Genomic DNA, 25,279 nt, shown 5'->3' with positions numbered 1-25,279 from the left:
TGACCTGTGTATGCGCGAAACTTTGACCAAGACTATAATTTTGCAACAGCAACTTGCTTAAATTGTTTAACCACTTATGGGCTACTTTCATTGGTTTTATTTCACTCTAAACACGAATGGTGTATTAATATTATTTTATGTTAAAGATTTCGGCATTTTTCTGAGTATCCGAAGTCCAGCGCAATCCATTGCTCAACTGTGCAAAGTTCGATACAGCTCGGGAGATGTCGGTTGCGGTTCACGGTTACCGGGCCACCAAAGTTCTTGCGCAGCGAACCTGGATCTGTTGGTTTGAAATCCACGAACATCCGCGTTGTCAGACTATACTGTCAACTACTAAAACACTGCATAAGACATCCTTTCGTGGTTGCTTTGTCGGTACTGAAATCTAGAAGCAGGGTCGAAAATGACCACAGACGATATGAGGAAAAAATTTCTCACTTTGTCTTACTATTCCCATTAGAAACTATTGCTCCAAGCTAATTGCTAAAGTGCGGACATTGGTTCAAATTTCCCATTACCTGTTCTACCAGAGGTTACTATCATAAGCAAACTGTCTGACGTAGGTACGGTACTCATGATACTTTACTCATCATGTTGTCTTGGCCTTATCAACACATTGAACAATATGAGGAAAGTGCAATTTATTTAAACTGAGTAAGGCTAATAGGAATGAGGACGACATTTACTAGAAAAAGATTCTGGACTTTATATAAGGCAACTGGATGCGAAACTGAGGATTGCAAATGTATTACTGTGATGTCTCTTTCATTATCAAAGAGGTGAAACCTATCATTTATCTTGAATGGAAGCAAAAAGATTCAGTTGTAGTAGAAATATTTTTATTCCCTTAGTGAGGCAACATTGCAGCCAACCAACAAACAGCAAACTTCAGCAGAGCATAAACATTGGAGATCAGCAAATTGTTTAGGAAATGTCTGGAATGTCATAGGTCTCAGACCTATGACATACATAAGAAACAATAAAACTGAATTATGAGTTCTTCGGTATAATCAAATATCTCCGCATCAGAGTTCAGAAATAGATATTTGTGTTTCTGTTACTGAATGTCTCTAACAAATCAACAGACATCTTTCAAACTGATTGCACTTTACTGCCAACTGATAACCAGAAAACACACACAGTGACAATTATTTCTTCTAAGATCAGTCATGAATTATGTTATATTTTTGTAAGACAGATAAATCTCAGCTATCATAAAAAGATAAGAAAGACAATGATTTTAACAGATCTCATTTTATTATTAACAAATATTTATTGGAAGAAGGCAGATTCTCTGAAATTTCTTTTCTGGTGATCCATAATGCTCTGTAGACATGCAAATGAACATTTTTCCAGCCTGTTAGCAGCTGCATGTCCTTAATCAGTCAGTGACTGTAATGAGAACTTTGGAGTGCAATGCCGATTTCAGTTAGGCTGGGAACTAAAGGTTGTGATACCACATGCAACTCACTCCACTCTAAAGAGAAAGACATTTGGCTGCTTTACCTTAAAAAATCTATTTTGATTTTGTGTGCATGTGGCTGTCTGTCAGTGTCAACACATTGACAGTATCAGTCGTAGGTAATCTGAATCCCCCTGCATAAAAGCTGATGGATCCTTAAACAGTAAATAATACAATTACTCCATTTCTGTATTAGCTATAAAGGTGTTACTTGCATTCATTGCCATCACTGAGACTTTGCTCACAAAAAAATACATATATCTGCAAATACAACTGTACAGCACAGTACATGAACTACTTATTAATTACAAATTTACGTAATGTTTTGTTTTATCTTTGTTTCAGATTCAACAGATATAGTAGACTGTAAATTAAAACTCATTCTCGGATTGATATGGACATTGATCCTCCACTACTCAATCTCCCTGCCTATGTGGGAGGGTGAAGATGATTCACAGCATGATGGAAAGGGTGCAACTCCAAAGCAAAGGTAAACATCCAGTAGTGTCTAAGTGCCTCATAAATTTGACACGTAATGTGTTGGAATATTTCAATTGATCTTTGTGATAACTGAGGGAATTAAATGCTTCTATTGTTTTTTGAAGAATATGAGAGAACTTTTTGAACTCATTAAGTTCAGTACAGGAAGCCTGTGCCTCATACAGTTACTGAAGTTTACCCAGTGGATAGAATATTCATTCATCTTTCACTGATGGATCCAGGACAAAATTATTTCTTCAGGTATTGTGGCTAAAACTACAGCTTTCAAGGTCAGTCAGTGGCAGAATTAAAACCACAAGATGCAAATATATCCCACAGTAAATTTGCAGCAAGTGGTTTTAATTCAGCCACCAACTGGCTGTACAAAAATGAGCTGAAATAATGGAAGAAGAAATAATTTTGTCTCAGATGCACACAGAAATGGTGGAATAATGCCTCATATCTTATGCTTCATATTTAATGAGTAGGTGATCGGACTGGCTTCATTTCATTCAGGTCATATATAGTCATGTATGATATAAAATTTGTACCAGTGTTCTCTGCTGTCGGAAACAGTTTCACTCAACATGAATTTTCTAGGTTACTGCACTGGATTCAGAGCAAAGTTCCAGATTTACCAATTACAAATTTCACTTCTGACTGGAATGATGGCCGAGCAGTTGGTGCTTTGGTTGATGCAGTTGCCCCAGGTAATTTTTTGCTACAAGTTCTCTCTCTCTCTCTCTCTCTCTCTCTCTCTCTCTCTCTCTCTCTCTCTCTCTCTCTTCTCTTTTTCTCTTTTTCTCTTATTTATTTATTTCATATTCCATAGCTCCAGGTAGTGAGTGAATTGCAAGGATTTGGAATGTGTCAAGCTGTACATAGTTTAGCTGTAACTAACATAAATACTATAAAATATATGATATAAGTAAGATATCAAATTAACAGAAGATTGTGTTACACTGAAGAAGGATTGGTAATGTACACGGGAATCGAGGTTCAGCTAAACATTACAATCAATAAATATAAGGGGCGTTCAAAAAGAAACGAGCCGCAGGCATAATTACAGAAACCAGTACCTGTCTGTTAGAAGTACTGACCCTGGCTGTTGAGACACTTGTCCCACTGTGACAAAAGGCTGTCTCATAAAATTCCTGGGGATTGCGATATTAACCAGTTCCACACGTACAGCTGGACATCATCGTCCGAGGTAAATCGTTTGCCCCTCAGATCCATTTTAAGGGGACCAAAAATGACATAATCACAGGGAGAGAGGTCCGGACTGTATGGAGGGTGGCAGAGAACCTCCCATTTGAATTTCTGCAGGAGGGCCATGACTGTGTTGACCGTATGAGGCTTGCATTGTTGTGGAGCAAAATTACCCCAAGGGTGAGATTGCCTGGTCATTTTGATTTGATGGCTTGGCGAAGGCTGGTCAAGGTTTGCAAGTAATGCTGGGCATTCACTGTTGTCCCGTGCTGCAGGAAGTGAATCAGAAGGGGGCCATCTTGGTCAAAGAAGAACGTCAGCACAACCTTTCCTGCACTCATGTGGATGGCGACGTCCAGCTGTACGTGCGGAAATGGTTAACATTGCAGCCCTGGGAATTTTATGAGACAGCCATTCACTGCCTTGTCACAGTGGGACAAGTGTCTCAACAACCAGGGTCAATACGTCTAACATATAGGTTGTGGTTTCTGTAATTATGCCTCCGGCTCATTTCTTTTTGAATGCCCCTTATAAATCCATGGATACCAAAGACAAAATTTTATATGCCTATAATAGTGCTGAAAATAAAATTAATGAAAAGTATTTGTAAAAACAATTGTAAGTTTAGTGATGATATTCATTTTCTTTCATAAATTCATTGACTGTATAAAAAGATTTCTCTGTTAGATGCTCTTTCAGAATTTGTTTGAATTGTGGCAATTGTTTATGAAGACAGTTGATATGTTGTGGGAGTGAACTGAACAGCTTAATGCTAGAGTAATAAACTCCTTTTCAGTTCAGCATGCCGACAGTTTTTGGTTCTTGTGTTGTAGTCATGATATTTGCAGTTGTCTCTGTACAGAGAAAAGTTACTACAGGGTCATCAAGGAAACAATACACGATGAGGAGGTGGTGAAGATACCAGTTGTTAGAAACAAGTATCTGGAAGTGTGTCTGTGATGGACACCATTCGTTATTCTTATAGGTTTGTTTTGAACAGCGGAATTTTTTTTGGAGAGATGTTGGTTCCTCTAGAATATAATAGCATATGGCATTAATGAATGAAATTAGCCAAACTAGGAAGCCTTAATCGTATCTAGTTCAGCCACAGAAGCAACAAGTCATAATGCAAATATTGCTGAGCTAAGTCTATTTAAAATATGAACAACTTGGGTAGACCAATTATATCTGATGTCTATATATGTACCTAAGAATTTTGTATCCTCCGCTTTTTGCATTGGCTGATATGTATACTTCGTTAATTTCTTCAGGATTTTTTTGTGGTATATTGAGCCTCCTATAATGGGTTTTATCTGCATTGAGTGAGACCCAATTTGAAGACGACTAATTTAAAATTTCAGCAAAAAAACTTTGTAATTCTTGAAGTTTTCCCGGCGGACATAATGTTCCATCATCTGTCGGGCATGCACTCGGGACAGCGACAATTCTTCTTGCGATATTTCGGCTAGAAACCTCCGAGCCATCTTGAAGATTACAATATATGTTACAGTAATGAGAAAATCAATATTAGAACACAGTGTAGTAAAATAGGAGAGCTGCTACTGTTTTCATTGGCCCTGAGTTGCAACTCGGGTGGACACTGTTCTATCGCCAGAGTGGTATTCTTCCACATTGTTCAAAAGGTTGCTCATTTCGTATACACAAAATTTTAGTTTTAAATTTTTTTTATTGGTAATGGCTGAGTATCCTTAGGCAGAGCATTAAATAACTTTGGGACAGCCATTGCGAAGCTGTTCTGAGTCGATTGCCTAAGACATCTTGGCCTGTCTGTACTGGCTTTATAGTGAGTGCTGTGTTGATTAACTTCTTTTCTCTTTCTGTAGATCTCATGATTTGTCTTTGTGTGAACAAGGCAACTGAAAATATATTGATTGAAAACAGTCAGAACTACTAATCTGGAAAAAATTGGTTTGCAATAGTCAGTTTTTTGCTTGATGTAGGATCCTCGTTGCTTTCTTCTGCAGTAAAAGCACGTTCTTGCAGCCTGCAGAACAGCCCCACAGTATCAGCCCATAGCTGATGGAGCTGTGGAACATTGAATAGTATAGTGTTAGTAGGTACTGTTGTGGTATAACACTTTTTAGTTTCCTCAAGTGGTATAGAACCGATGAGTATTTAGAATGTATGTGTTTAGTGTGCTGTTGTGAGGTTAACTAGGTATCAGTGAAGCTTAACAGCTGCTGTGTCACCCAGTGCTCTAGCATCACTTAGACTGCATATCATCCCCTGTGGTTTGTCTTCATTAATTTTTGTCTTGTTAATGATGAACCAGGCCTTGGCCTCACTGAAGAGGACATTTGCTTGTTGAACAGCTTGAAATACATTCTCCCCTTTTGAAAACAAAGCTGTCATATGCAAACTGCAATGTTTGTCCATTGGAGCCCGTCATTAATGAAAATGAAGAACAACAGGGGCCCTATTATGGATCCCTGTGGCACATCATGTTTTAACTTCATTTCATCTGAGTCTGCTCCTTGCACAGATACTGTTGTCTGTTAGGTAGGTAGCATTTGAGTGTGTAGAACAACTCCCCCAATACCATATCATTTGAGCTTGCTGAGTAGGGTATTGTGTGGGATACAATCAATTTCTATCTGTATCATGTACCCCGTTGTTCTGCCAGTTTCCCTCTTGATTACATTCCAGATTGTTTTTCTTTTGTTTTCTGACTTCTCAGTTTGTTTTCATGCCATACTATGCTTCATTCATTACCTTGTTCAGAAAGCTACAGTAAAGTTTTTAGTGCTTCTGTTTCTCTGGGTCATGAAAAGCTCTGAGAGAAATGTATAGCATCCTCTTTGTCCTGTATGTTTTTTTATTCCTGCAGTGAGCCATGTCTTTTTGTCAGTGGTTACATGGCTGTTTCTAATTGCTTTTGGGGAGGGGGGGGGGGGAAGGTAGCTTCAAAGAGATATGAATTCATTTAAAAATGTATTACACTTTTTATATACATCTGTCTCACTGAAAACTGGACTCCAGGCTGTAATTGAAATTTTTAGGGTCTCAACATTTATTATCATAAAAGATTCCAATAATGCTAGATATTTTGCCCAGACTCAGGTCAATGAGTGTAATAAATTGACCATTGTGGTCAGAAAGGCCATTTACAATTGGACATAGACATGTTATAAATCTACTTTACTATTGCTCTCATTTAGAATGATTACATTAAAATCACCTGCAATTATTAATTTCTTGGGCTTTTAACAGAGTTGACATAAAAGAAAGTCTAGTTGCTCCAGGAACACCTGTGGAACTATTTCAAGTGTTAACACTAAAACTGGCAAGTCATTCATAGTAATCTCTACTCCACATATTTTGATACATTGTTCTATACAGTGACTCTTTAAATCTGATTCTCTGTAAGATACATTATTTTTTTCGTAAATTACTATACCACCTTTCCCCAAGATAGTTCTAGAGTAATGTGTTGCTAGACAGTAGCCACTTAACCGAAACATTTCAATGTCCCTCATATGATGTTCACTAGAACATAATGTATCAGGATCTTTTATCCCTTATGGATCCTGGCATTGCTTTGCTATTTTCTAAAATATATATATATGTATTTGTGTGTGTGTGTGTGTCACTTTCTTATTTTTTTTGATAGTAATTTAAATGGAAGTCTAAAATCTGTCCCAGGTTTATGCCCAGACTGGCAAGACTGGAATCCAAATGATTCTGTACAGAATGCTGCAGAAGCTATGGGGCTGGCTGATGACTGGCTCAATGTGCGACAGGTAATTCATCACCTTATTAAATTAATGCAGTAAACTAGCTTTTATGGACTAAAGGTAGGGAAAGGTATCCTTAATTCCACAATGGCTCAAACTGTATGTGTGTACCTGGTGTGGTAGAATCCATGTGATTAACTTCAGAGCCAAAATACTGGGTCAAAACTATAACATGGTTGTATTAAAATTTTCTCTTATGAATTCTGGCATCTGCAGCAACAAATCTGAGCTTTAATAATTTAACTTAGTATCTTCTACAACCAGAAGCTTTTAAAGGGTAAACTCGTCAGAATCACCATTTGACTATTTATTTTTCAGCTTATCAAGCCAGAAGAAATGGTTAATCCAAACATTGATGAAATGTCAATGATGACTTATTTATCTCAATATCCCAATGCAAAACTGAAGCCTGGTGCACCCCTGAGACCTCGCACTAATCCGAATAGGTAATCTTTATAAAACTACTTCCATAGCTAATCTGTAGTGCATTCGATGTAAGTTATTTGTTTTAAGATGCAGAGTACATTAAAATTAAAGTAATTTCACTGGAAATATGCTTAGAAATAAGTACTGCATAATAATATTTTTCTGAAATTTCAATCCCACCAATGAGATTCCTATTGATGAAAAACATGTTTCCATGTCAAAGAGATGAATAAGCATTGTAGAAGCATAAAAAGTGGTGACTTTAAAGCTACCAATAAATATTCATGTGAGACACTTCAGAATCTTTCGAAACAAGCAGTTATCTTAAGTTGTATATTGCTACCACTAAATTCTTCATTCGTTAGTTTGTTATATTGAAAGTATGGAGACTCGTTCTCAAATTCTTATCTATGATTAATTCATTCTTGCTATCTCATTGATTGTTTTCTTTGTTGTGCTGATGCAGCATTCCTCCTCCTCGGTAAGTTGGGCATCAGAAGTGTGTAGCTTAGCAAATAGATCATAGTTCACTTACATTTGTGTGTTATTGATTTACCAGATTTTTATCTAACAATTTTAATATTATAAAGAAACAACAAGTCTGTTGAAAAAAAAAGTAACTTATTTACATTATCTGTGAGGAATTTTGTGGACCAATTATAGTATGCTGATTTAATAATTCTTGCTGAACCTCACTACACGGAGTGAATACTACGTGATACACCATTACACCACTGGGCACAGGACTGCTGCATGTGAAATGATGCGTCAGTGAACACACAACAGAAAAATTAACAGAAAATGAAAACTAAATCTGATTATACAGCCACAAGTTTCCTATTAAATTGGTAATATATTGGTATAGAGAGATTTCAACATACCTGTAGCTTTATAAGCTAAAGTGCAAAGCTCTGCGTGTAAAACCAGTGAATGTGATGCCACTTTTTTTCCAAAATGCTCTGCAGGACAATACAAATGAAAGATTTTCAATTTCATCACCATTGTAAGTCCCTGTATGAAGAAGATACCACTTGGAACAGTTAAAGTGCTGAGCATAAATGTTACTTTGAATATGTGCAGTACTGAGTAGACACTACATCTGCATCATACAGATGTGCTATCTTAATTTTTTAATTCTTTGCTAATGCAAGCTGTGATCTTTTACTCTGTTAAGATGGTGCTAAATATGAGAGCAAATATTCTGTTCTCAAAATATTGTTGGAAAAGACTAATTAATTGTTCTTGTGTCTCAGGGCCTTTGCTGGAAAATGAAAAATAAACAATAAAATGGAACTTTCATTGGCAGTGCCTCATTTCACTAAGACATTTCTTAAAGTGTGTTCCACTGGAGCTTATAACTCGTGTAGACAGATAAGAGTGTAGTTACGAATCTTTACTGAGTTTCAGCTGAAGCTTCACTGCAACCTTACATGCATTTAATTCTTTTTGAGCATCTTCAAAAATGTAGATAATTTTTGGCCGATAACAGGAGAAACTGAAGCCAAAAGACTTCCTGATTTAATGATTAAATTCTGGTTGCCATTGAAATCTTAATGGAACACAATGAAGATATAATGATTTCTGATTAAATCTACTGTTCACAATACTGACACAATTCATATGACGAAATTTCCCAAATTTGGAAAGTTTGACATTGCCACTATGCTAAAATTGTTAAGGTAATGACCAATGATTGACACTGAGGGTTGTCAATGCACAATATGAAGTATTTTGACTATTTATAAAAGAGACGCTTTTTATGATATGCACAAAGCCAAAAGATAAATGCTACCATGATTTTATACGCCATAAATGTCGCAGGCTGTCAATAATAGTTCATTTAACTAGTTTCACTTCAGGAAATTAAGAAAACTAAAGTAATACCAGTAAACAAATGTCATCCTCCCATTCTATAGATAAAACTGGTACATGTGACTCAGAATAAATCGTTTCTTATCTTAGGTTGTGCTCTCCAGCATTGATAGCTCTGAAATGTCAGATTTAAACATTGTTTATAGCTTTTACACATGCATGTTTTGCTTTGATGTATTGTCTTACTTACATTTGAACTTGATGTTTGCATGAGTAACAGAACATTTTTTTTTTTTTTTTTTTTTTTTTTTTTTTTTAAGAGGAGAATTTCTGTCAATGTTGAAAATAATCTATCATAAGCTATAATATTTGACAAATGCCAATTAAAACAATCAACATAATGTGTAACTTCTCTTACATATATTAGTATAACATTTTCTTGACATCCTCAACAGTGACTGAGTTTCTCATTTGAATTGACTTTCAGCCAAATTATTTTTAAAATGATAGTTTTAGTCTCTCTCGGAACAATTTTAATTGAAGCAAATGTACAAAAAAAAAAAAAAAAAAAAAAAAACACTGAAAGAGTTGAGGAAGAATACTGTAATTAAGCTTACCTAAGGGATCAAGTTTATTTATGCCTCAACTATAAGGCGAGTAGTTACATTTACATCTGTCATTTGTAAACACAAAGATGGGAAAGAAAGTCTGACTCATCAAAAGGAGATGAAGAATGCATGTACAGGTTAAAACTGAGCTTGCAGATTGCAGAATGAAATTTCCTTTCTTTTGGTACCAGAGAGAAAGAAAGGAAAAGAGAGAGAAAAAATTGTCCAGGAACAGCATCAGCAAGAGTAGATTTAATTGTTTGTTTAATTTATGAATGAAAGTTACGGTTACTGATTTACTTCACAAGCAAACTACAAAGATCATCAGCATATCATTTTATGAGCTGTACACACCCTGCTCCATCTCTCCTCTTCAGCAGACTTATTACAGAATTTCAAAACTCCAAGAATTCTAATCCAACAACATATGATTGCTGGACAATGCCTGACATTCCCAATGTAGAAGAGAGTAGTGTCAATTGGAAACGCAGAGGCAAGCTGTGGATTGTGCCTTCATAGCTTAAGAACATGGTCCACAAAAGATAAGGCATCAGGTATGAGTCAGTCAAGAAAGGTTTGTGATTATTTCACGCATTTATTTGTGTTATTTGCTGCAAAACTTCCTGGAGAGTGAGCTAAAATTGAAACCAGAAAATCGTGTACAAAGAAACATGCTGATAAAATATTACTTCAAACCGAATCCTGCCCCAACAAGACATTATTGTAGCTGCATATTTAAATCACATGTTCTATTCACTGTATGTTCTGGTTTACTTGGAGGGTTACTTTCTATGATCTTTGACATCTTAGGTTCATTAAAGGCAACAGCATTTCTTGATTTCAATGTGTTATAATCTACTGTAAAAAAAATATAGTTATATTTTTATTTATTTTATTTTATTTTGTTTTATTTTATTTTATTTATCCATCCATTGACAATAAATATTGTATGGATGTTGTCAAGTCATTTCAAAGAAATTGACACAAACAATATATACGTAAAAAAGTACAAAACAAAATAATACAATGAGGTTAATAATAATACAATGAATGTAATATAGCCTATATACATCCCTGCTTGTTATTTTAAATGCATAGTCTGTTTTTCATAAGGCTTTAGTTTTGTCCTCCCTAAACGGCAAGTCCTTATATACACAACACTGCTTAAGTATATATTTACATCACACAACAGCTGTCCTTTAAGTATGTAAATGTAATTAATGATTAGGTAATTAATGATTAGGTACATATTGAGTATTTTACATTTTGCCTTTATAAATATCATTAGAAAAAATTTATTGACCTACATAGTCATTTACACAATAAAAACATTGTTCTACTAGAAATTTTTTACATTCTGTTTTAAATTAGTTATCATCTTCTAACTGCCTGATGTTGACTGGCAGTGCGTTGTACAGTTTTGCACTGACATGGCTCACATACCTTTGTGTATTCGTTCTTTTTGTTCGCTGAGTATGGGGTGCTGCGCTATTACGGGTATTGTAGTTATGAAAGTTGGCATTTGTCTGAAAATCTGCAATGTGGGTCCTGACATACCATACACATTTGTATATGTATAATGATGGTATAGTAAGTATTCTAAGCTTTTTGAATATGGGTTTGCAGTGTGTCTGTGGATGACTGTGAGTGATTATTCGGATGGCCCTCTTCTGCAACAAATAAATTTGTTTTAGGCGCCCTGTTGTGGAACCCCAAAATTTTATTCCGTATGTGGCAATAGATTGAAAATAGCTGAAATATGCCATTCTGGCACCCTCTGAGGTACAAACATTTGCAATAATTCTGAGAGCAAAACAGGCTGAATTAAGTTTCTGTGCAAGTTTTATTACGTGGTCATTAAAATTTAAGTTTTCATCCACATGAATCCCCAGCAATTTTGTGGATGTCACTCTGTCTAAGGCTTTGTCACCCCACATCAGATCGAGATTTACGTTTTGACATCTTTTCCCGAACTGCATATAATTTGTTTTATTTACATTCAATGTCAACCTGTTTGCATTGAGCCAAGAGTGGATGTAATTTAGTACTTTATCAGCAGTCGTTTGTAGCAATTGCTTTGGTGCACTTATCACACTAGTATCATCTGCAAATATTATTGCTTTGGCTGCATCATCTGAGGTGTGAAAATAATTTGTATAGACAAGAAACAATATGGGCCCTAGGATGCTGCCTTGTGGTACTCCTATTTCTACAGTTTTTGCCTCTGATACTGAATTTATTTTGTGGTTGGAGTAAGTTGATGTCAGTCCTACAACCTGTGTTATGTTTTTTAGGTATGATTCAAACCATTTTTTTCCTATCCCATGTATACCCAACGATTACAATTTTTCTAAGAGAATGTTCTGGTTCACAGTGTTGAAAGCTTTGGAGAGGTCTAAATTTACTTCTACTATACTATAATCTTTTTCTAGATTTTTGATTATTTGTTCAGTGTAGCATATTACTGCTGTTTCGGTATTTTTACGTGCTTGGAAGCCATGCTGATTTCTGTTAAGTAAATTATGGTCATTTAGATATATGTTGATTCAGTGCTTCATCAGTTTTTCTAGCATTTTTGAAAATGCTGGGAGGAGAGATATTTGGCGATAGTTTTCTACCTTATACTTGTCACTGTTTTTTAAATAATGGCTTCACTTTTGAAATTTTCAGCCTTTCTGGAAAAGCTCCTTCACTTAATGATAAATTGGCTATGTGTGCAAAGGGCTTTGTGATTTGTGGTGCTGTCTCTGTTATGATTGACACAGGCACCCAATCTATGCCAGCCGACATTTCGGGTTTCAAGCTTTATATCATTTTAAACACTTCACCCTCATTTGTTGGCTCTACCCTCATCCTACAAGCTGTTTTTGGATATTCAGGTTTTTCTTCGTTTGTAAATTTTAAGCTTAGTGAAGTTGCTGCATTTATGAAATAATTGTTAATATAATTTGGCAAATCTTGTTTATTAATATTGACATTTTTAAAATTTTTGAGGCTAATGTCCTGGTTTTCACAACTCTTCCCCATTTCAGTCTCACAATACCCCAAATGGCTTTTGATTTGTTTTCAGACTGTCTTATAAAATTATCATTACTCATGAATTTTGCTTTAGTAATTACTTTTCTATATACCCTCTTGTAATTCCTGACATATTCTATGAATTGTGGGACTGTGGATGTTTTCGTTTTAGAAATTAGTCTCTTTAGAGTTCCACAGGAAGTTTTGATGCCAGCTGTGATCCAAGAACTTGGCTTTGTATTGCCATGTGACCTGATTTTTGACAGCTTTTTTGGAAAACACATTTCAAAATATCCCATGAAAATGGAAGAAAATGTGTTATATGCATCATTTGTATTTGTTAGGGATAGTACTTCTGCCCAAGCCTCATTAGTTAGCATGTTTATGAATTCTACACAGTTCTCTGTAGAAAAACTTCTTTTATACATGAAGTGTGTTTTTTCCCCTTTCAGTGGCCTTGAAGGGATTTTGAGGAAAAGAGCATTGTGGTCTGATAATTCCAAATCAGTATTTGTTACTTCAACTTCTGTGCATCCTACATTTGAAAATATATTATCAATAAGACTGACTGTATTATTTGTTATTCTTGTGGGTGTGTGTATGTGTGGAAGCAGGTTGAAACTACATAACAGATTTAGGAACTGGTCTTTTAGCCTACTTTCACTCATAAAATTAATATTGAAGTCCCCACACACAACTACAGTGGCTCTATCAGTGAACAAAGTATTAAGCTATATTTCTAATTGGTTAAAGAATATGTCTGCATCACCAGTAGGTGGTCTGTATATTGCTATGACTATGACTTTTCCCTGTATTTCATTCAACTGCACAGCTGCAGCTTCAAAATGATTTTCCACACTCAGTGATATATTATTATTTTGGTAAATCTGTCTTTTATATTAGTAACTGTGTGAGGTCATAAATCAATTCTGAGAGCCTGATCAGTTTTTCATTTATCAGTAAAGTGTGGGTTTCCATTTTAAGAAAATGGTTCCCTGGTAATTGTGAGAATTTATGTCATTAATGAGCATTTCAGTCATGTAGTGTTGGGTGACATTTGTTTTTCTACCTGATTTGCCTGTCGGTTTTGACTGACTTTGACCAGCAAAAGGCAAATATCCTTGTTTTGGCTGTATGATTTGCTATGTGTAATTGTATATTGTCATTGTTATTGCAAAATTGCATTCCAACAGTTGCATCTTAGTCTTGCTTAAAAAAAACTGTCTTTAAATTTTTTCTGTCTTTTCTTTATTTACAAATGTATTGCTACCTACATCTGGTCATATTGTTTTAGATTTTCTACAGTCTCTCGTAAGTTAATGTAATTCCCGGGGTTGTTCTCTTGAAAAGCACATCGCGGATTTCCTTCCTCTTCCCTGACCTATCCAAACTAGCACACTGTCTCTAATGACCTTTGTATCTTCAGGACATTAAACTCTAAGCTTGCTTTCTTCCATTTGGCATAAGGATAAAAGTATACTGATATGCCTTTTTATGCACTCCAATCTCTCCTGACTTACTCTCATTACACCTAAGCAAGTTGTATGGGTGAAACAGTAAAATTGTTGCACAGTCTACCTCACATACCATTTCTTTAAATTTACTTAACAAGGTCTTGTGATAAAATCACTTTAATTTCAAAAATACACATTTAAGTTCCCTCAGCATCTCTGTTGCACTTTTGTGTGGCCTGCATCCATCTGTTCTGATCCTACCAGCATATATCTGTATTACTTATACATCTGCTGCTAGCCCTACTTGAGAGATCACCCTAGTATTTTGTTGTTTCCTTAGCAGACACACTGCATTATCACAAAAATCATTCCAATACATCTTATTCTTTCATTTGTCTTGTGTGAGTCTGATTTCATATGTTCGTTACATTTCATATCCCTTTGTAATATTACAGTTAGACATTTAAATGATAGAACAGTAGAACAGGCTACACAAGTTCTCTACTATTTTTATAACCTTATACTAACTTATTCTGCACTTTGTTTATTTATATATTTTTGAAGAGAGCTGCTGCTCAGCACAAAGCGTGGAAAATCAAAGTTGTTGTTTACTTCCTAAAACTGAATGCATTGTTGGGGAAGGAAGGGGGGGGGGGGGAGGGTGGAGGTGAAGAGTGGAAAGAGGGTGGGGGAAGGATTGGAGAGTCCTAATGACCCTATTTGATAAACTGTGTATGAAAACTGTTCAAAACAATGTTTCCTCCGCCTACATATCTGTGAACGTGTGTAGGTTTAGTCAAGCCTTATGAAGCTAAAAAATAACGTTGTTGTTGTTGCTGTTGTTGTTGTGGTCTTCAGTCCTGAGATTGGTTAGATTAGTTAGTAAACACACCCATAACCAAAATAAAGCTTTTGTTAGAAGATATAAGTCTGTGAACATCTTTGAAATATAAATCTACTGGTGGATGACATTTAATAACGCGTTTCTTCACATGTAACATGCTTGGATCCTCCTCCTCATGCTATCCATAAAGTAATACAGATGTTACTGCTCAAGTTCATCTCCCTTGTAAATGGCATTTCACCTGATGTGTGAGGAGAGTTTCAGCAATAACACACTGTGGGGCTCATTTGATTTCACACGCTCACTGGAGCACATATCAACATATAGCACATGTCATTTAGTTTCTTTAATTCCTGAACTTGGCAGAGGCTGTTCACAAGGTGGATGAGCTGTGCTTGTGTATTATCATCTTGAAAGATGAATTCATCACAAATATGTTGACTGTAAGACTGGTCAACAGATACTACACAGCTCTCTAATTATCCATGATAGTGGTGAAAAGCATCCAACATCCATTTATGGCAGTGGCCTAAAACATGACTGATCCTCTTCCCTGCTCACCCTGTGGGATGCATGCCCAATGAGTGCCCGGTACCCAGTCACCTCCAAACACTTCCGTGAGGATAATGCACCACTGGACAAATCCTACACTCATTGGCTAAGAGAAGCTGACGTGATAGAAAAGTACCATTCCATGTGTTTTCTTGCCTTCCTTGTTAGCACTGCTGTGAGGAGAGGGTCATACTATTGTTTATGAAGGACACCTAGAGGCGAAATTGATAAGAGATGGTTGCATACTGACTGGGTCGACACAGTTCTGCCAATTGCCTCTAGAAATTTAATTGCATTGTCTATATGAATGAGTCTTTTTACAGCAGTGAGGACTATGCTGCTGCCCACATTATCTTTGATAAACATTCCATATTTTGTTGAAAATGTCCCTACTGTTTTCTAGTATTAAGTTAGGCTGAATGCTTCCTCGGGATCTGAGAGTTGTTACAAAGGTTTAGGCAGTTAACTACTAGTATTTCAATATCAAATATACAACACATTTTGCATGTACCCTGCTACCTGAATGCCTTGCTGTGGTTCATAGCGCAAACCTGACCTTCAGGGCATGAAATGACAGAACAAGAAACTGGTGTAAAAACCATATGGTTTAGACTCTTTAAATTGGAGCAGAGATCCACAATCAGTCCTTAGTACAACTGTCTATATGCAGCGTCATTCCAATATCTTCAGACTGAAATAAAGCTGTTTTCATTGCTTCTGCCAGTCTCAGGAAGGAACTGAGAAGAGTCTAACTCCAGATGACACACATCATTGATGCCAATGTCATTGTCAGCCTGCAGTTGACTGCAAGTTGTGCTTTTGATCACCCTTGAGTGGCATCAATTCCACCTGACATGCATATACAGTAGAGTGCACATAGAATTCTTTTCCCTCCTGTGATGCTATTTACTGAAGAGGCATCTAATCTTGTATCTGCATATATCACAGCTAGTGACATTTCTCTCCCACTGTTTGTGATTGCCAGACCTCAAAGACTGAGATCACTGCTAGAGTAGGAGAGGTGTATCCCACTGGCAACGTTTGAAACCTATTCATTAGAGGAATGTGGCTGGCATTTCAGCCATCTCTCTTAGTCTCCCTTTACAGTGAAACAAACACTAGAGAACACACATTCACAAATAATGTGCACAGGATTTGCTAGTGTGCACCATTATTGATTTGTACCTGCAAATAAACATTCACACTGAAGTGAACAGAGAGAACGCCAGGGAACAAAACATAAAAGAATACACTGTTGTTGTTGGTTTTTTTTTTCTCTAATGTTGCTGTAATGTATTTCATACAGTGCATTATAGTCATGAAGAACAGAAATGTACAACTTGGCATAGGAAAGGAAGAATTCAGGGGTCACAATTTGTATGTAAATGTGAAATGTGTGGAGGTAATGTAGTTAACACTGAACACTCAATTGCAGCTCCAGCTTTTCTTAGTACTAGCCCAAAATTTTGAACACATGGTGGTTGATGCTTTTTGCTGGCTACTCATTACAATGGAGGATGAAAATTAGAAACAGAATACTAATTACCAGTGGTCCACATAACCTAAACATACATTTACACTCTGAAAATATTTACAGTAGTGATTGTATCCCATTTCAATAGCTGGTTTATGTCAGATAGTTTCTGATGTGTGCTGTCATGTATGCAAAGCATTTCAAGGATTTTATTAAAATATGTATAAGGAAATAATGTCAATAAAATATGACTGACATAGACATACGACTTGTTACATAGAGTACTTGATAAAATCTTCTACAGACTTAGAGGATGGACAGCATGAGCCAGGGTAAACCATTTTTATGTTACGTAAAAAATCTCAGACATTTCACTGCTGCATCAACCATATAATTAAACGTCTTTCTTATATTTTTAATTTTAATCAGCTTGAAAGATGATTGTTTACTTTCAAAGAAATTTATTCTCCTTTTCCTTTTCAATAAAAAGAAGTACGAAGCTTGGTCTTATGTACTCTCTTGATGCAAACATCTAATGAATTTATCGACTTTCTCATGTCCCCATATTGATTTTCCTTTGGCATTTGTGCTTTGGATTTCTTGGATTCCAGAAGCATGTATGATATCTATATTCCCCAATCACCAACATTTCATTCTCTTCGGATCAATCCGTAGCTCACATAACTCATGTCGATAATGACCAACCTTCAAAACCCCTTGCAGAGATTGTCAACTCATCCTTCACGGCAGGAAACTTTCCTGATTGTCTTAGAATTGACACCAGTGTGATTGCTATTCATGCAAAAGGTGAAAAGGCAAATTTGGAAAACTGTAAACCAGTCTCTACAATATTAGTTTTTGCCAAACTTGCTGAAAGAAGCATGTGTAACAGCTTAATGATATTCCTGGACTAGAACAAAATCGTCCCCAATGCCCAGCCTGGTTTTCAAAAAATAAATCCATGGCTAGTGGCACTAAATTTTTTAAAAATATGCTCTAGAAACATTGGACAAAAAACAAACTATTGCTGGTATTTTCTTAGATGCAAGCAAAGCGTTTGAGGTCTTTGGCCACAATGTCCTAAGGAAAAGCTCCAAAAGTATGGCATTAAAATGCTTCTCCTCAAATAATAAATTGGTAACAGAAAGTAGTAATAACACACAAACTAAATGACAGCACTAGAACATATTTTTCAGATGCAGGAATAAGGGGAGTGCCTCAAGGATCCATCTGGGACCTATCACTTTCCTTACATGCATAAATGACATAGATCTAAGCACTGAATCACAAAAAAATACCTTGTTTGCAGCAGATACTACCATCATTCTTACAAGGAAAACCCCAGCAGAACAGTAAAAATAAAGCAAGCTACAGACCAGCTAAATGACTCATTTGGAAGAGATAAGCTAATAATAAATACATCTAAAACAACTGTTTTAAGTTTCTGTTACAATAAATGCCAGTGGAATCAAACTCTCATTTGAAACAAATTTTTTTGTTATATGACTTCAACTCTACTTTAAACGGCACACACATAGCAAAAAACAATGTGACACTGAAGAAAGTATGCTATGTTCTATGTTTACATGTACATAAAGCAAGCTTCCATATTGCTCAAATTAAAAAAAAAAAAATAGAAACATGTAAATACACTCCTGGAAATGGAAAACAGAACACATTGACACCGGTGTGTCAGACCCACCATACTTGCTCCGGACACTGCGAGAGGGCTGTACAAGCAATGATCACACGCACGGCACAGCGGACACACCAGGAACCGCGGTGTTGGCTGTCGAATGGCGCTAGCTGCGCAGCATTTGTGCACCGCCGCCGTCAGTGTCAGCCAGTTTGCCGTGGCATACGGAGCTCCATCGCAGTCTTTAACACTGGTAGCATGCCGCGACAGCGTGGACGTGAACCGTATGTGCAGTTGACGGACTTTGAGCGAGGGCGTATAGTGGGCATGCGGGAGGCCGGGTGGACGTACCGCCGAGTTGCTCAACACGTGGGGCGTGAGGTCTCCACAGTACATGGATGTTGTCGCCAGTGGTCGGCGGAAGGTTCACGTGCCCGTCGACCTGGGACCGGACCGCAGCGACGCACGGATGCACGCCAAGACCGTAGGATCCTACGCAGTGCCGTAGGGGACCGCACCGCCACTTCCCAGCAAATTAGGGACACTGTTGCTCCTGGGGTATCGGCGAGGACCATTCGCAACCGTCTCCATGAAGCTGGGCTACGGTCCCGCACACCGTTAGGCCGTCTTCCGCTCACGCCCCAACATCGTGCAGCCCGCCTCCAGTGGTGTCGCGACAGGCGTGAATGGAGGGACGAATGGAGACGTGTCGTCTTCAGCGATGAGAGTCGCTTCTGCCTTGGTGCCAATGATGGTCGTATGCGTGTTTGGCGCCGTGCAAGTGAGCGCCACAATCAGGACTGCATACGACCGAGGCACACAGGGCCAACACCCGGCACCATGGTGTGGGGAGCGATCTCCTACACTGGCCGTACACCACTGGTGATCGTCGAGGGGACACTGAATAGTGCACGGTACATCCAAACCGTCATCGAACCCATCGTTCTACCATTCCTAGACCGGCAAGGGAACTTGCTGTTCCAACAGGACAATGCACGTCCGCATGTATCCCGTGCCACCCAACGTGCTCTAGAAGGTGTAAGTCAACTACCCTGGCCAGCAAGATCTCCGGATCTGTCCCCCATTGAGCATGTTTGGGACTGGATGAAGCGTCGTCTCACGCGGTCTGCACGTCCAGCACGAACGCTGGTCCAAGTGAGGCGCCAGGTGGAAATGGCATGGCAAGCCGTTCCACAGGACTACATCCAGCATATCTACGATCGTCTCCATGGGAGAATAGCAGCCTGCATTGCTGCGAAAGGTGGATATACACTGTACTAGTGCCGACATTGTGCATGCTCTGTTGCCTGTGTCTATGTGCCTGTGGTTCTGTCAGTGTGATCATGTGATGTATCTGACCCCAGGAATGTGTCAATAAAGTTTCCCCTTCCTGGGACAATGAATTCACGGTGTTCTTATTTCAATTTCCAGGAGTGTATGTGAGAGAGACTTTAAAAGGGAAAAATAAAAACTTTGATATACATGAACGTGACACCAGGCAAAAACATGAACCCCATGTCCAGTCAGTAAGGAAAACAGCCTTTAAAACCTACACTACAAATAGTGTTATACAAATGTCTAACGCTCTGCCATTTCCTATTTTCGCCGTTTTATAAATTCCTAAGTGGCATTCTTATTATATCACTGCCTCTATCCTGTGGCAGAATTTTTAGACCATGTGAAGTGCAACAGACTTAAAGCAATAAAATGCAAAAACTGCTAGTGCTGCTACAGAAAGATCAAATAGAATTAATTTATTGTACTAATCAAAAAGTATTTGGATGTTATATGTAACTTGTTGGGGGGAGGGGATGGAAGGAGGCAGGCAGGGAGGGGGGTGGCATTCACACGTACACAGATTACATCCCGCAGGCTGTAGGGATTTTCTGGATGAATGAAGGATAATGAAAGCAGACGAAAGCTTTTGGTACTCATGTTGCCACAGTGGAGAGGACATGAACCTCCTTGGATGGTTCGCTGAAAAACTGACCAACAGTGGACCAGTAGCAAACAGCTGCAAATGCAAAACACGCTTATGTGCACACCTAGCGATTACACCAGAGGGAATTCTTGTTCACTGTTGGACATTCACTTCAATATAAAGGGGTCTTTATGATTTTCACTGTGAAATACTGTAGTTGCAGACCTGGGCACTAGCCCTCAGCCTCCTTAATATGCTTAGTGTTCTAGAACACTTTCCAGTGTCTGTATAAAGCCATGTGGTTTTCCCGTCAGTGCAAACTTCATATGTAAAGTTTGCACAGACTTTAGTTGTATCATATGGTGAAGGGGAGGGGGAGAGGCACGAGAGAAAATGTACCTTTATCTAGAGTTATGAGGTGAAATGCGAGCAACTAACTTGACACATTAGGTTTACACAAACTATGGCAGGAGACACCCATCTACAATGAATGAGGCTCATCTGGTAGGCAGCTTGTGCTATAGAAAACTGTATACTGCTAATTTCTAACAGTGGCAAATTTTCTCACAAAATGCCATATGTACATACACCAAAGCAATAAAAAAAACCAGACTCTCAAGACTGCTATCCCGTATGGAAAAAATAAACAGAAGCTGTGACTTTATTGGACACAGTGAATATGCACTTAGTTTCTGGAAATTTAAACAGATAAAAGCTACTAAATAAACTTTATTAATAAACGATATTGGTCACTCAAGCAGCAAAAAGTAAATACACATGTCAAAAAAAGTTTGGAATATCATAGAGTTTACCACAGTGACTTCTTACAGAACACCCACTGAGATTTGTACAGTACCTTATTATCAAAATAAACATAATTCCTTCTGAAAACAAGAACGATTTTGGTTAGTAACAAAAAATCTTGGGTTAGTTACAAAAAATCTTGACAAAACAAAGCAGGCCCACTCCTAAGTGTACATTTTGAAAATAAAAGCAGTGGTGGTGATTATGTCTTCAGTAGTATGTCCTCCCTGGACATGGGCGAGTTCTTCCACTTGGTGAGGCATGCTGTGGGTGAGACCATAAAGTTTGTCTTGGGGTATGAGATCCCACTACTGAATTGCAGCTTCAGTGAGGTCTTGAAGATAGTCAAGTGGATTTGGACATTGTGCAATGGCCACATTAAACAGGTCCCATGCATTCTCAATAGCATTTATCTGTGGGGACTGTTCTGGCCAATACAGTCAACTGATGTTGCACCTTAAAAGATATCGAGACACTGCCAGAGCACAATGCGGTCTTGGATTTTCATCGACTAGAATGAAACTGTCAAAAACTTCACATCTGTAGGGCCTTAGAATCATTTGTAGGACTTCTCGGAGGTATTGGGCACCTGTCTAATTGCCGTAGATGGGAATTAGAGAGGTCTGCCTCGCCATCATTATTGCCACCCAGAATATTACACTTCCACCTGTAAATGGGTGGACTTCCTGAATATAATGGCATTGCTGGTGTTGTCTAGTGCTTTTCCACACCCTAACGTGTCTAGTGTCTGGTTGTAAACTAATCCTGGTCTTGTCAGCAAACATGACATCACTCTATTCTGCAGTGGTCCACTTCTATGCACTGTTTGGTCTGAGATACAAATCCCTGTTGCCTGGGTTAAGTCATTTCCAAAATTTCTGGCAACTGATGTTGGGCTCCTGCAAGCTGACCATTGGAGGAAACGATCCTGCATAGATTTTTCCATATGAGGATGACTACTGTGAGGTCTATTATTCACAGTTTCTATCTAACAGTACTTTCAGCAGACCTTACACACACCACTCTGAGTGCCACGTAACTGACTGGCAACATCCCGGTGTGTATGACCTGCCGAAAGTAAAGCGACTATCCTGACTCTATCACTGTGTTGTATGCCTCTACGTGGCATGTTACTGCAGTGCTGAATACAAATTGAATGAAGCTGTTGTCAACACTGACGGCCGGAGTAGCCGAGCGGTTCTAGGCGCTACAGTCTGGAGCAGGTTTGAATCCTGCCTCGGGCATGGATGTGTGTGGTGTCCTTGGGTTAGTTAGGTTTAAGTAGTTCTAAGTTCTAGGAGACTGATGACCACAGCAGTTAAGTCCCATAGTGCTCAGAGCCATTTGTTGTCAACACTGGGTTGCTCGCAGTGTGCCGCTGTGGCAGCGGTATATTTACATGGCTGCGAAATGGTCACAATGCAGGCCAGTAGTAAACACTACCCAGTATATGGGCTCTAACTGGATAATGCATGAAGTGTCTAGGTCAGTGAGACCTGTAATATTGTAGACTACATTTTACAATAGTATTCTGAACTTTTGTTGAGCAGTGAAGTATGAAAATGTCTCAGTACTACCACTGCTCATACACAACAGGTTCCTCAAGAGAGATGAAATGTTGATGACCTATGCTGTTAAGAAACTACTCATTGAGTATAAAGGTAGCTTCTTTTATTTACTAAAATATGGGTCACCATATTTTGTAGCATGTCGTATACCAGAAGCTGGTTGAGCAGATCATACCGAAGGCCATAATAAATAAAAAAAGAATGCCAACTCGGCGAGGACCAAGGAGGTACCTCTGCCCCCTCCTGCCCCCTTCCAACCTCCCTCCCCCAGAAAAAATTACGACTTTAGCAAGCCTACCCCACCAGACAAACGTATCAGTTGGAGCCATTTGTCGTAATATCTAAAAATTACTTGGGCCCTTCGCCGCTTTTATCGTTATAACTGATAATTCCAGATGACTGTGGGTTCTAGACAGACTCATGAGCGTTGTACATACGATTTGTGAAGTTTTTTTTGCGTATTTTTAATAGCCAATGACAAATAGTATGGGAATATGGAAAGTATTTTGTAGTATTTCGTGTACCTACACGGTAGCAAAATAATATGTGGTCAGAAACAGTGTGAAAAACTTGTAAGGGTGTTGCAGTGTAGGTTGTGCTGAGAACTGTTACGAAAAAAAAAAAAAAAAAAAAACTTCCATACGTTGGGCCGTTACCGGGTCAATTAGCACTGAAGTTAGTCAGTCAGGCCGTTGCGCGTGCAAATTCAAGCGACCCGCCGGAGACGGTGTCGCCAAATGTGTGCTTCGTTTGGTTTACTAAAACCAAACTAGAGGGGCGATATAAAAACTGTACATAGGACGGAAGTAAGGATGGAACCCGTGCCACAGGCTGAGCTATCTCGTGCGCCATCATCTAAGCTGTGGGGACAACTGACACTAATTGTCTGGCGGGCTGCTTGAATTTGCGCGCGCGACGGACTGATTGACTAGCTCCAATGTTAATTAAATATGAAACGGCGGAAAGTATCTAATTTTTTTGTTAACAAATATTTCTCAGTACAACCAACCTTACAACACCCGCAAAAGCTTTTCAAACTGTTTCTGACAACCATGTATATCTCACCCTGTTAACTACATTAGGTACCTGTTATGAACTGGTAGAATTAGTTTGTTTGGTGCTCAATAAACACATTTTCAGTAATTTTGATATTTTATGCTATAAAATATCTTAGTTTGATTGGTACATCCCTCCCCTAGCTGCGAAATTAAGTGCTCCGCATCAACCCCCCCCCCCCCCTTCCGCGCCATCATAACTGATACCCGGCCTGGACACACTCTGCGTTGTATACCATATCATATTTAGTTGCATATCTTGTTGTCAGATTTATAGAAAATGCACGTTGGGACTGATTTAGAGACACCGGTATGTATTAAATACCAGTCAGCTTTGTTCTAGAATGGCTCACATTCGATATTAATTTAATCTTTCCGTCTAAGTGCTCCAGTGATGTTAACATCTGTGACAAGATTTTAAACTTTCAAGGAATTGTGGGTACAAAATACTTCTGAGGACGTTGGTGGTTCAGTTGCACGTGGATGATGCAAGATGGAAGTCAAAGTTCTTTATGCTCCACATATGTAAGAAAATTTAGCTGTAATATGACCTCACTTGTGTTCATTTATAAGAAATATTGATGTACTTAAGTTTATAAGGATTGCTGAAAAATTGTATTTCACAGCAAATGAAAGAAAATGTTTAAAATTGTGTCACAGGGTCCGGGCTTATGGGCCTGGTATAGAGCCCATGGGACCAGTCGTAGGCGCACCAGCAAATTTCACTGTTGAGACCTTCTCAGCAGGAAAAGGGAAAGTAGAAGTTACGGTAGAAGACCCGAAAGGCAACAGAGAGCCAGTGAGTACACATTTTCCACTAATGATATGTAATCTGTTTTTTCTGTAGAAATGCTCCCGATAAAATTTGTCGTTAATGTTTATCCCATTGTTCCTGTGTGTTATTTTTCTCGTATCCTGTTTTTTCTGTCCCCCTTCGCAACTTTTCTACACGCTTATTTCGACATTTTCCCGCGCACGTGTTGTTGCTTTTACCACATTGTTGTAACTTTTTTGCGCATTCTCATGACAATTTTTTGCGCGTGATTCGTTTTCTTTACCGTGACATTGATTTTTTTTTTTTTCGCCTTACGTTAACGGTTTTTCGCACGGTCCTGTGACTTTTTTAATTTTAAATTTGAGTCTTTCATTTTTGCTTTGGTTATTATTTTTATGGTAGCTAACATTAGTAGCCGTAAGG

At 38.2% G+C, this 25,279-nt stretch overlaps 1 protein-coding gene across 2 annotated transcripts in view; it reads left to right on the top strand.

Moving 5' to 3' along the window:
* LOC126248178 (filamin-A) overlaps nucleotides 1–25,279 on the top strand; it is a 564,033-nt gene that overhangs the window by 239,451 nt on the left and 299,303 nt on the right. For both annotated transcript variants that reach the window (XM_049948949.1, XM_049948948.1), the window contains exons 2-6: nucleotides 1,811–1,955; nucleotides 2,546–2,655; nucleotides 6,818–6,915; nucleotides 7,228–7,355; nucleotides 24,742–24,880. In XM_049948949.1, the coding sequence (XP_049804906.1) occupies nucleotides 1,811–1,955; nucleotides 2,546–2,655; nucleotides 6,818–6,915; nucleotides 7,228–7,355; nucleotides 24,742–24,880 (620 nt within the window). The remainder of the gene's footprint in view (nucleotides 1–1,810; nucleotides 1,956–2,545; nucleotides 2,656–6,817; nucleotides 6,916–7,227; nucleotides 7,356–24,741; nucleotides 24,881–25,279) is intronic.

Source organism: Schistocerca nitens, chromosome 3 (assembly GCF_023898315.1).
Source record: "Schistocerca nitens isolate TAMUIC-IGC-003100 chromosome 3, iqSchNite1.1, whole genome shotgun sequence".
NCBI classification, from domain to species: Eukaryota; Metazoa; Arthropoda; class Insecta; order Orthoptera; family Acrididae; genus Schistocerca; species Schistocerca nitens.
This window is presented reverse-complemented; position numbering and strand designations above follow the sequence as displayed.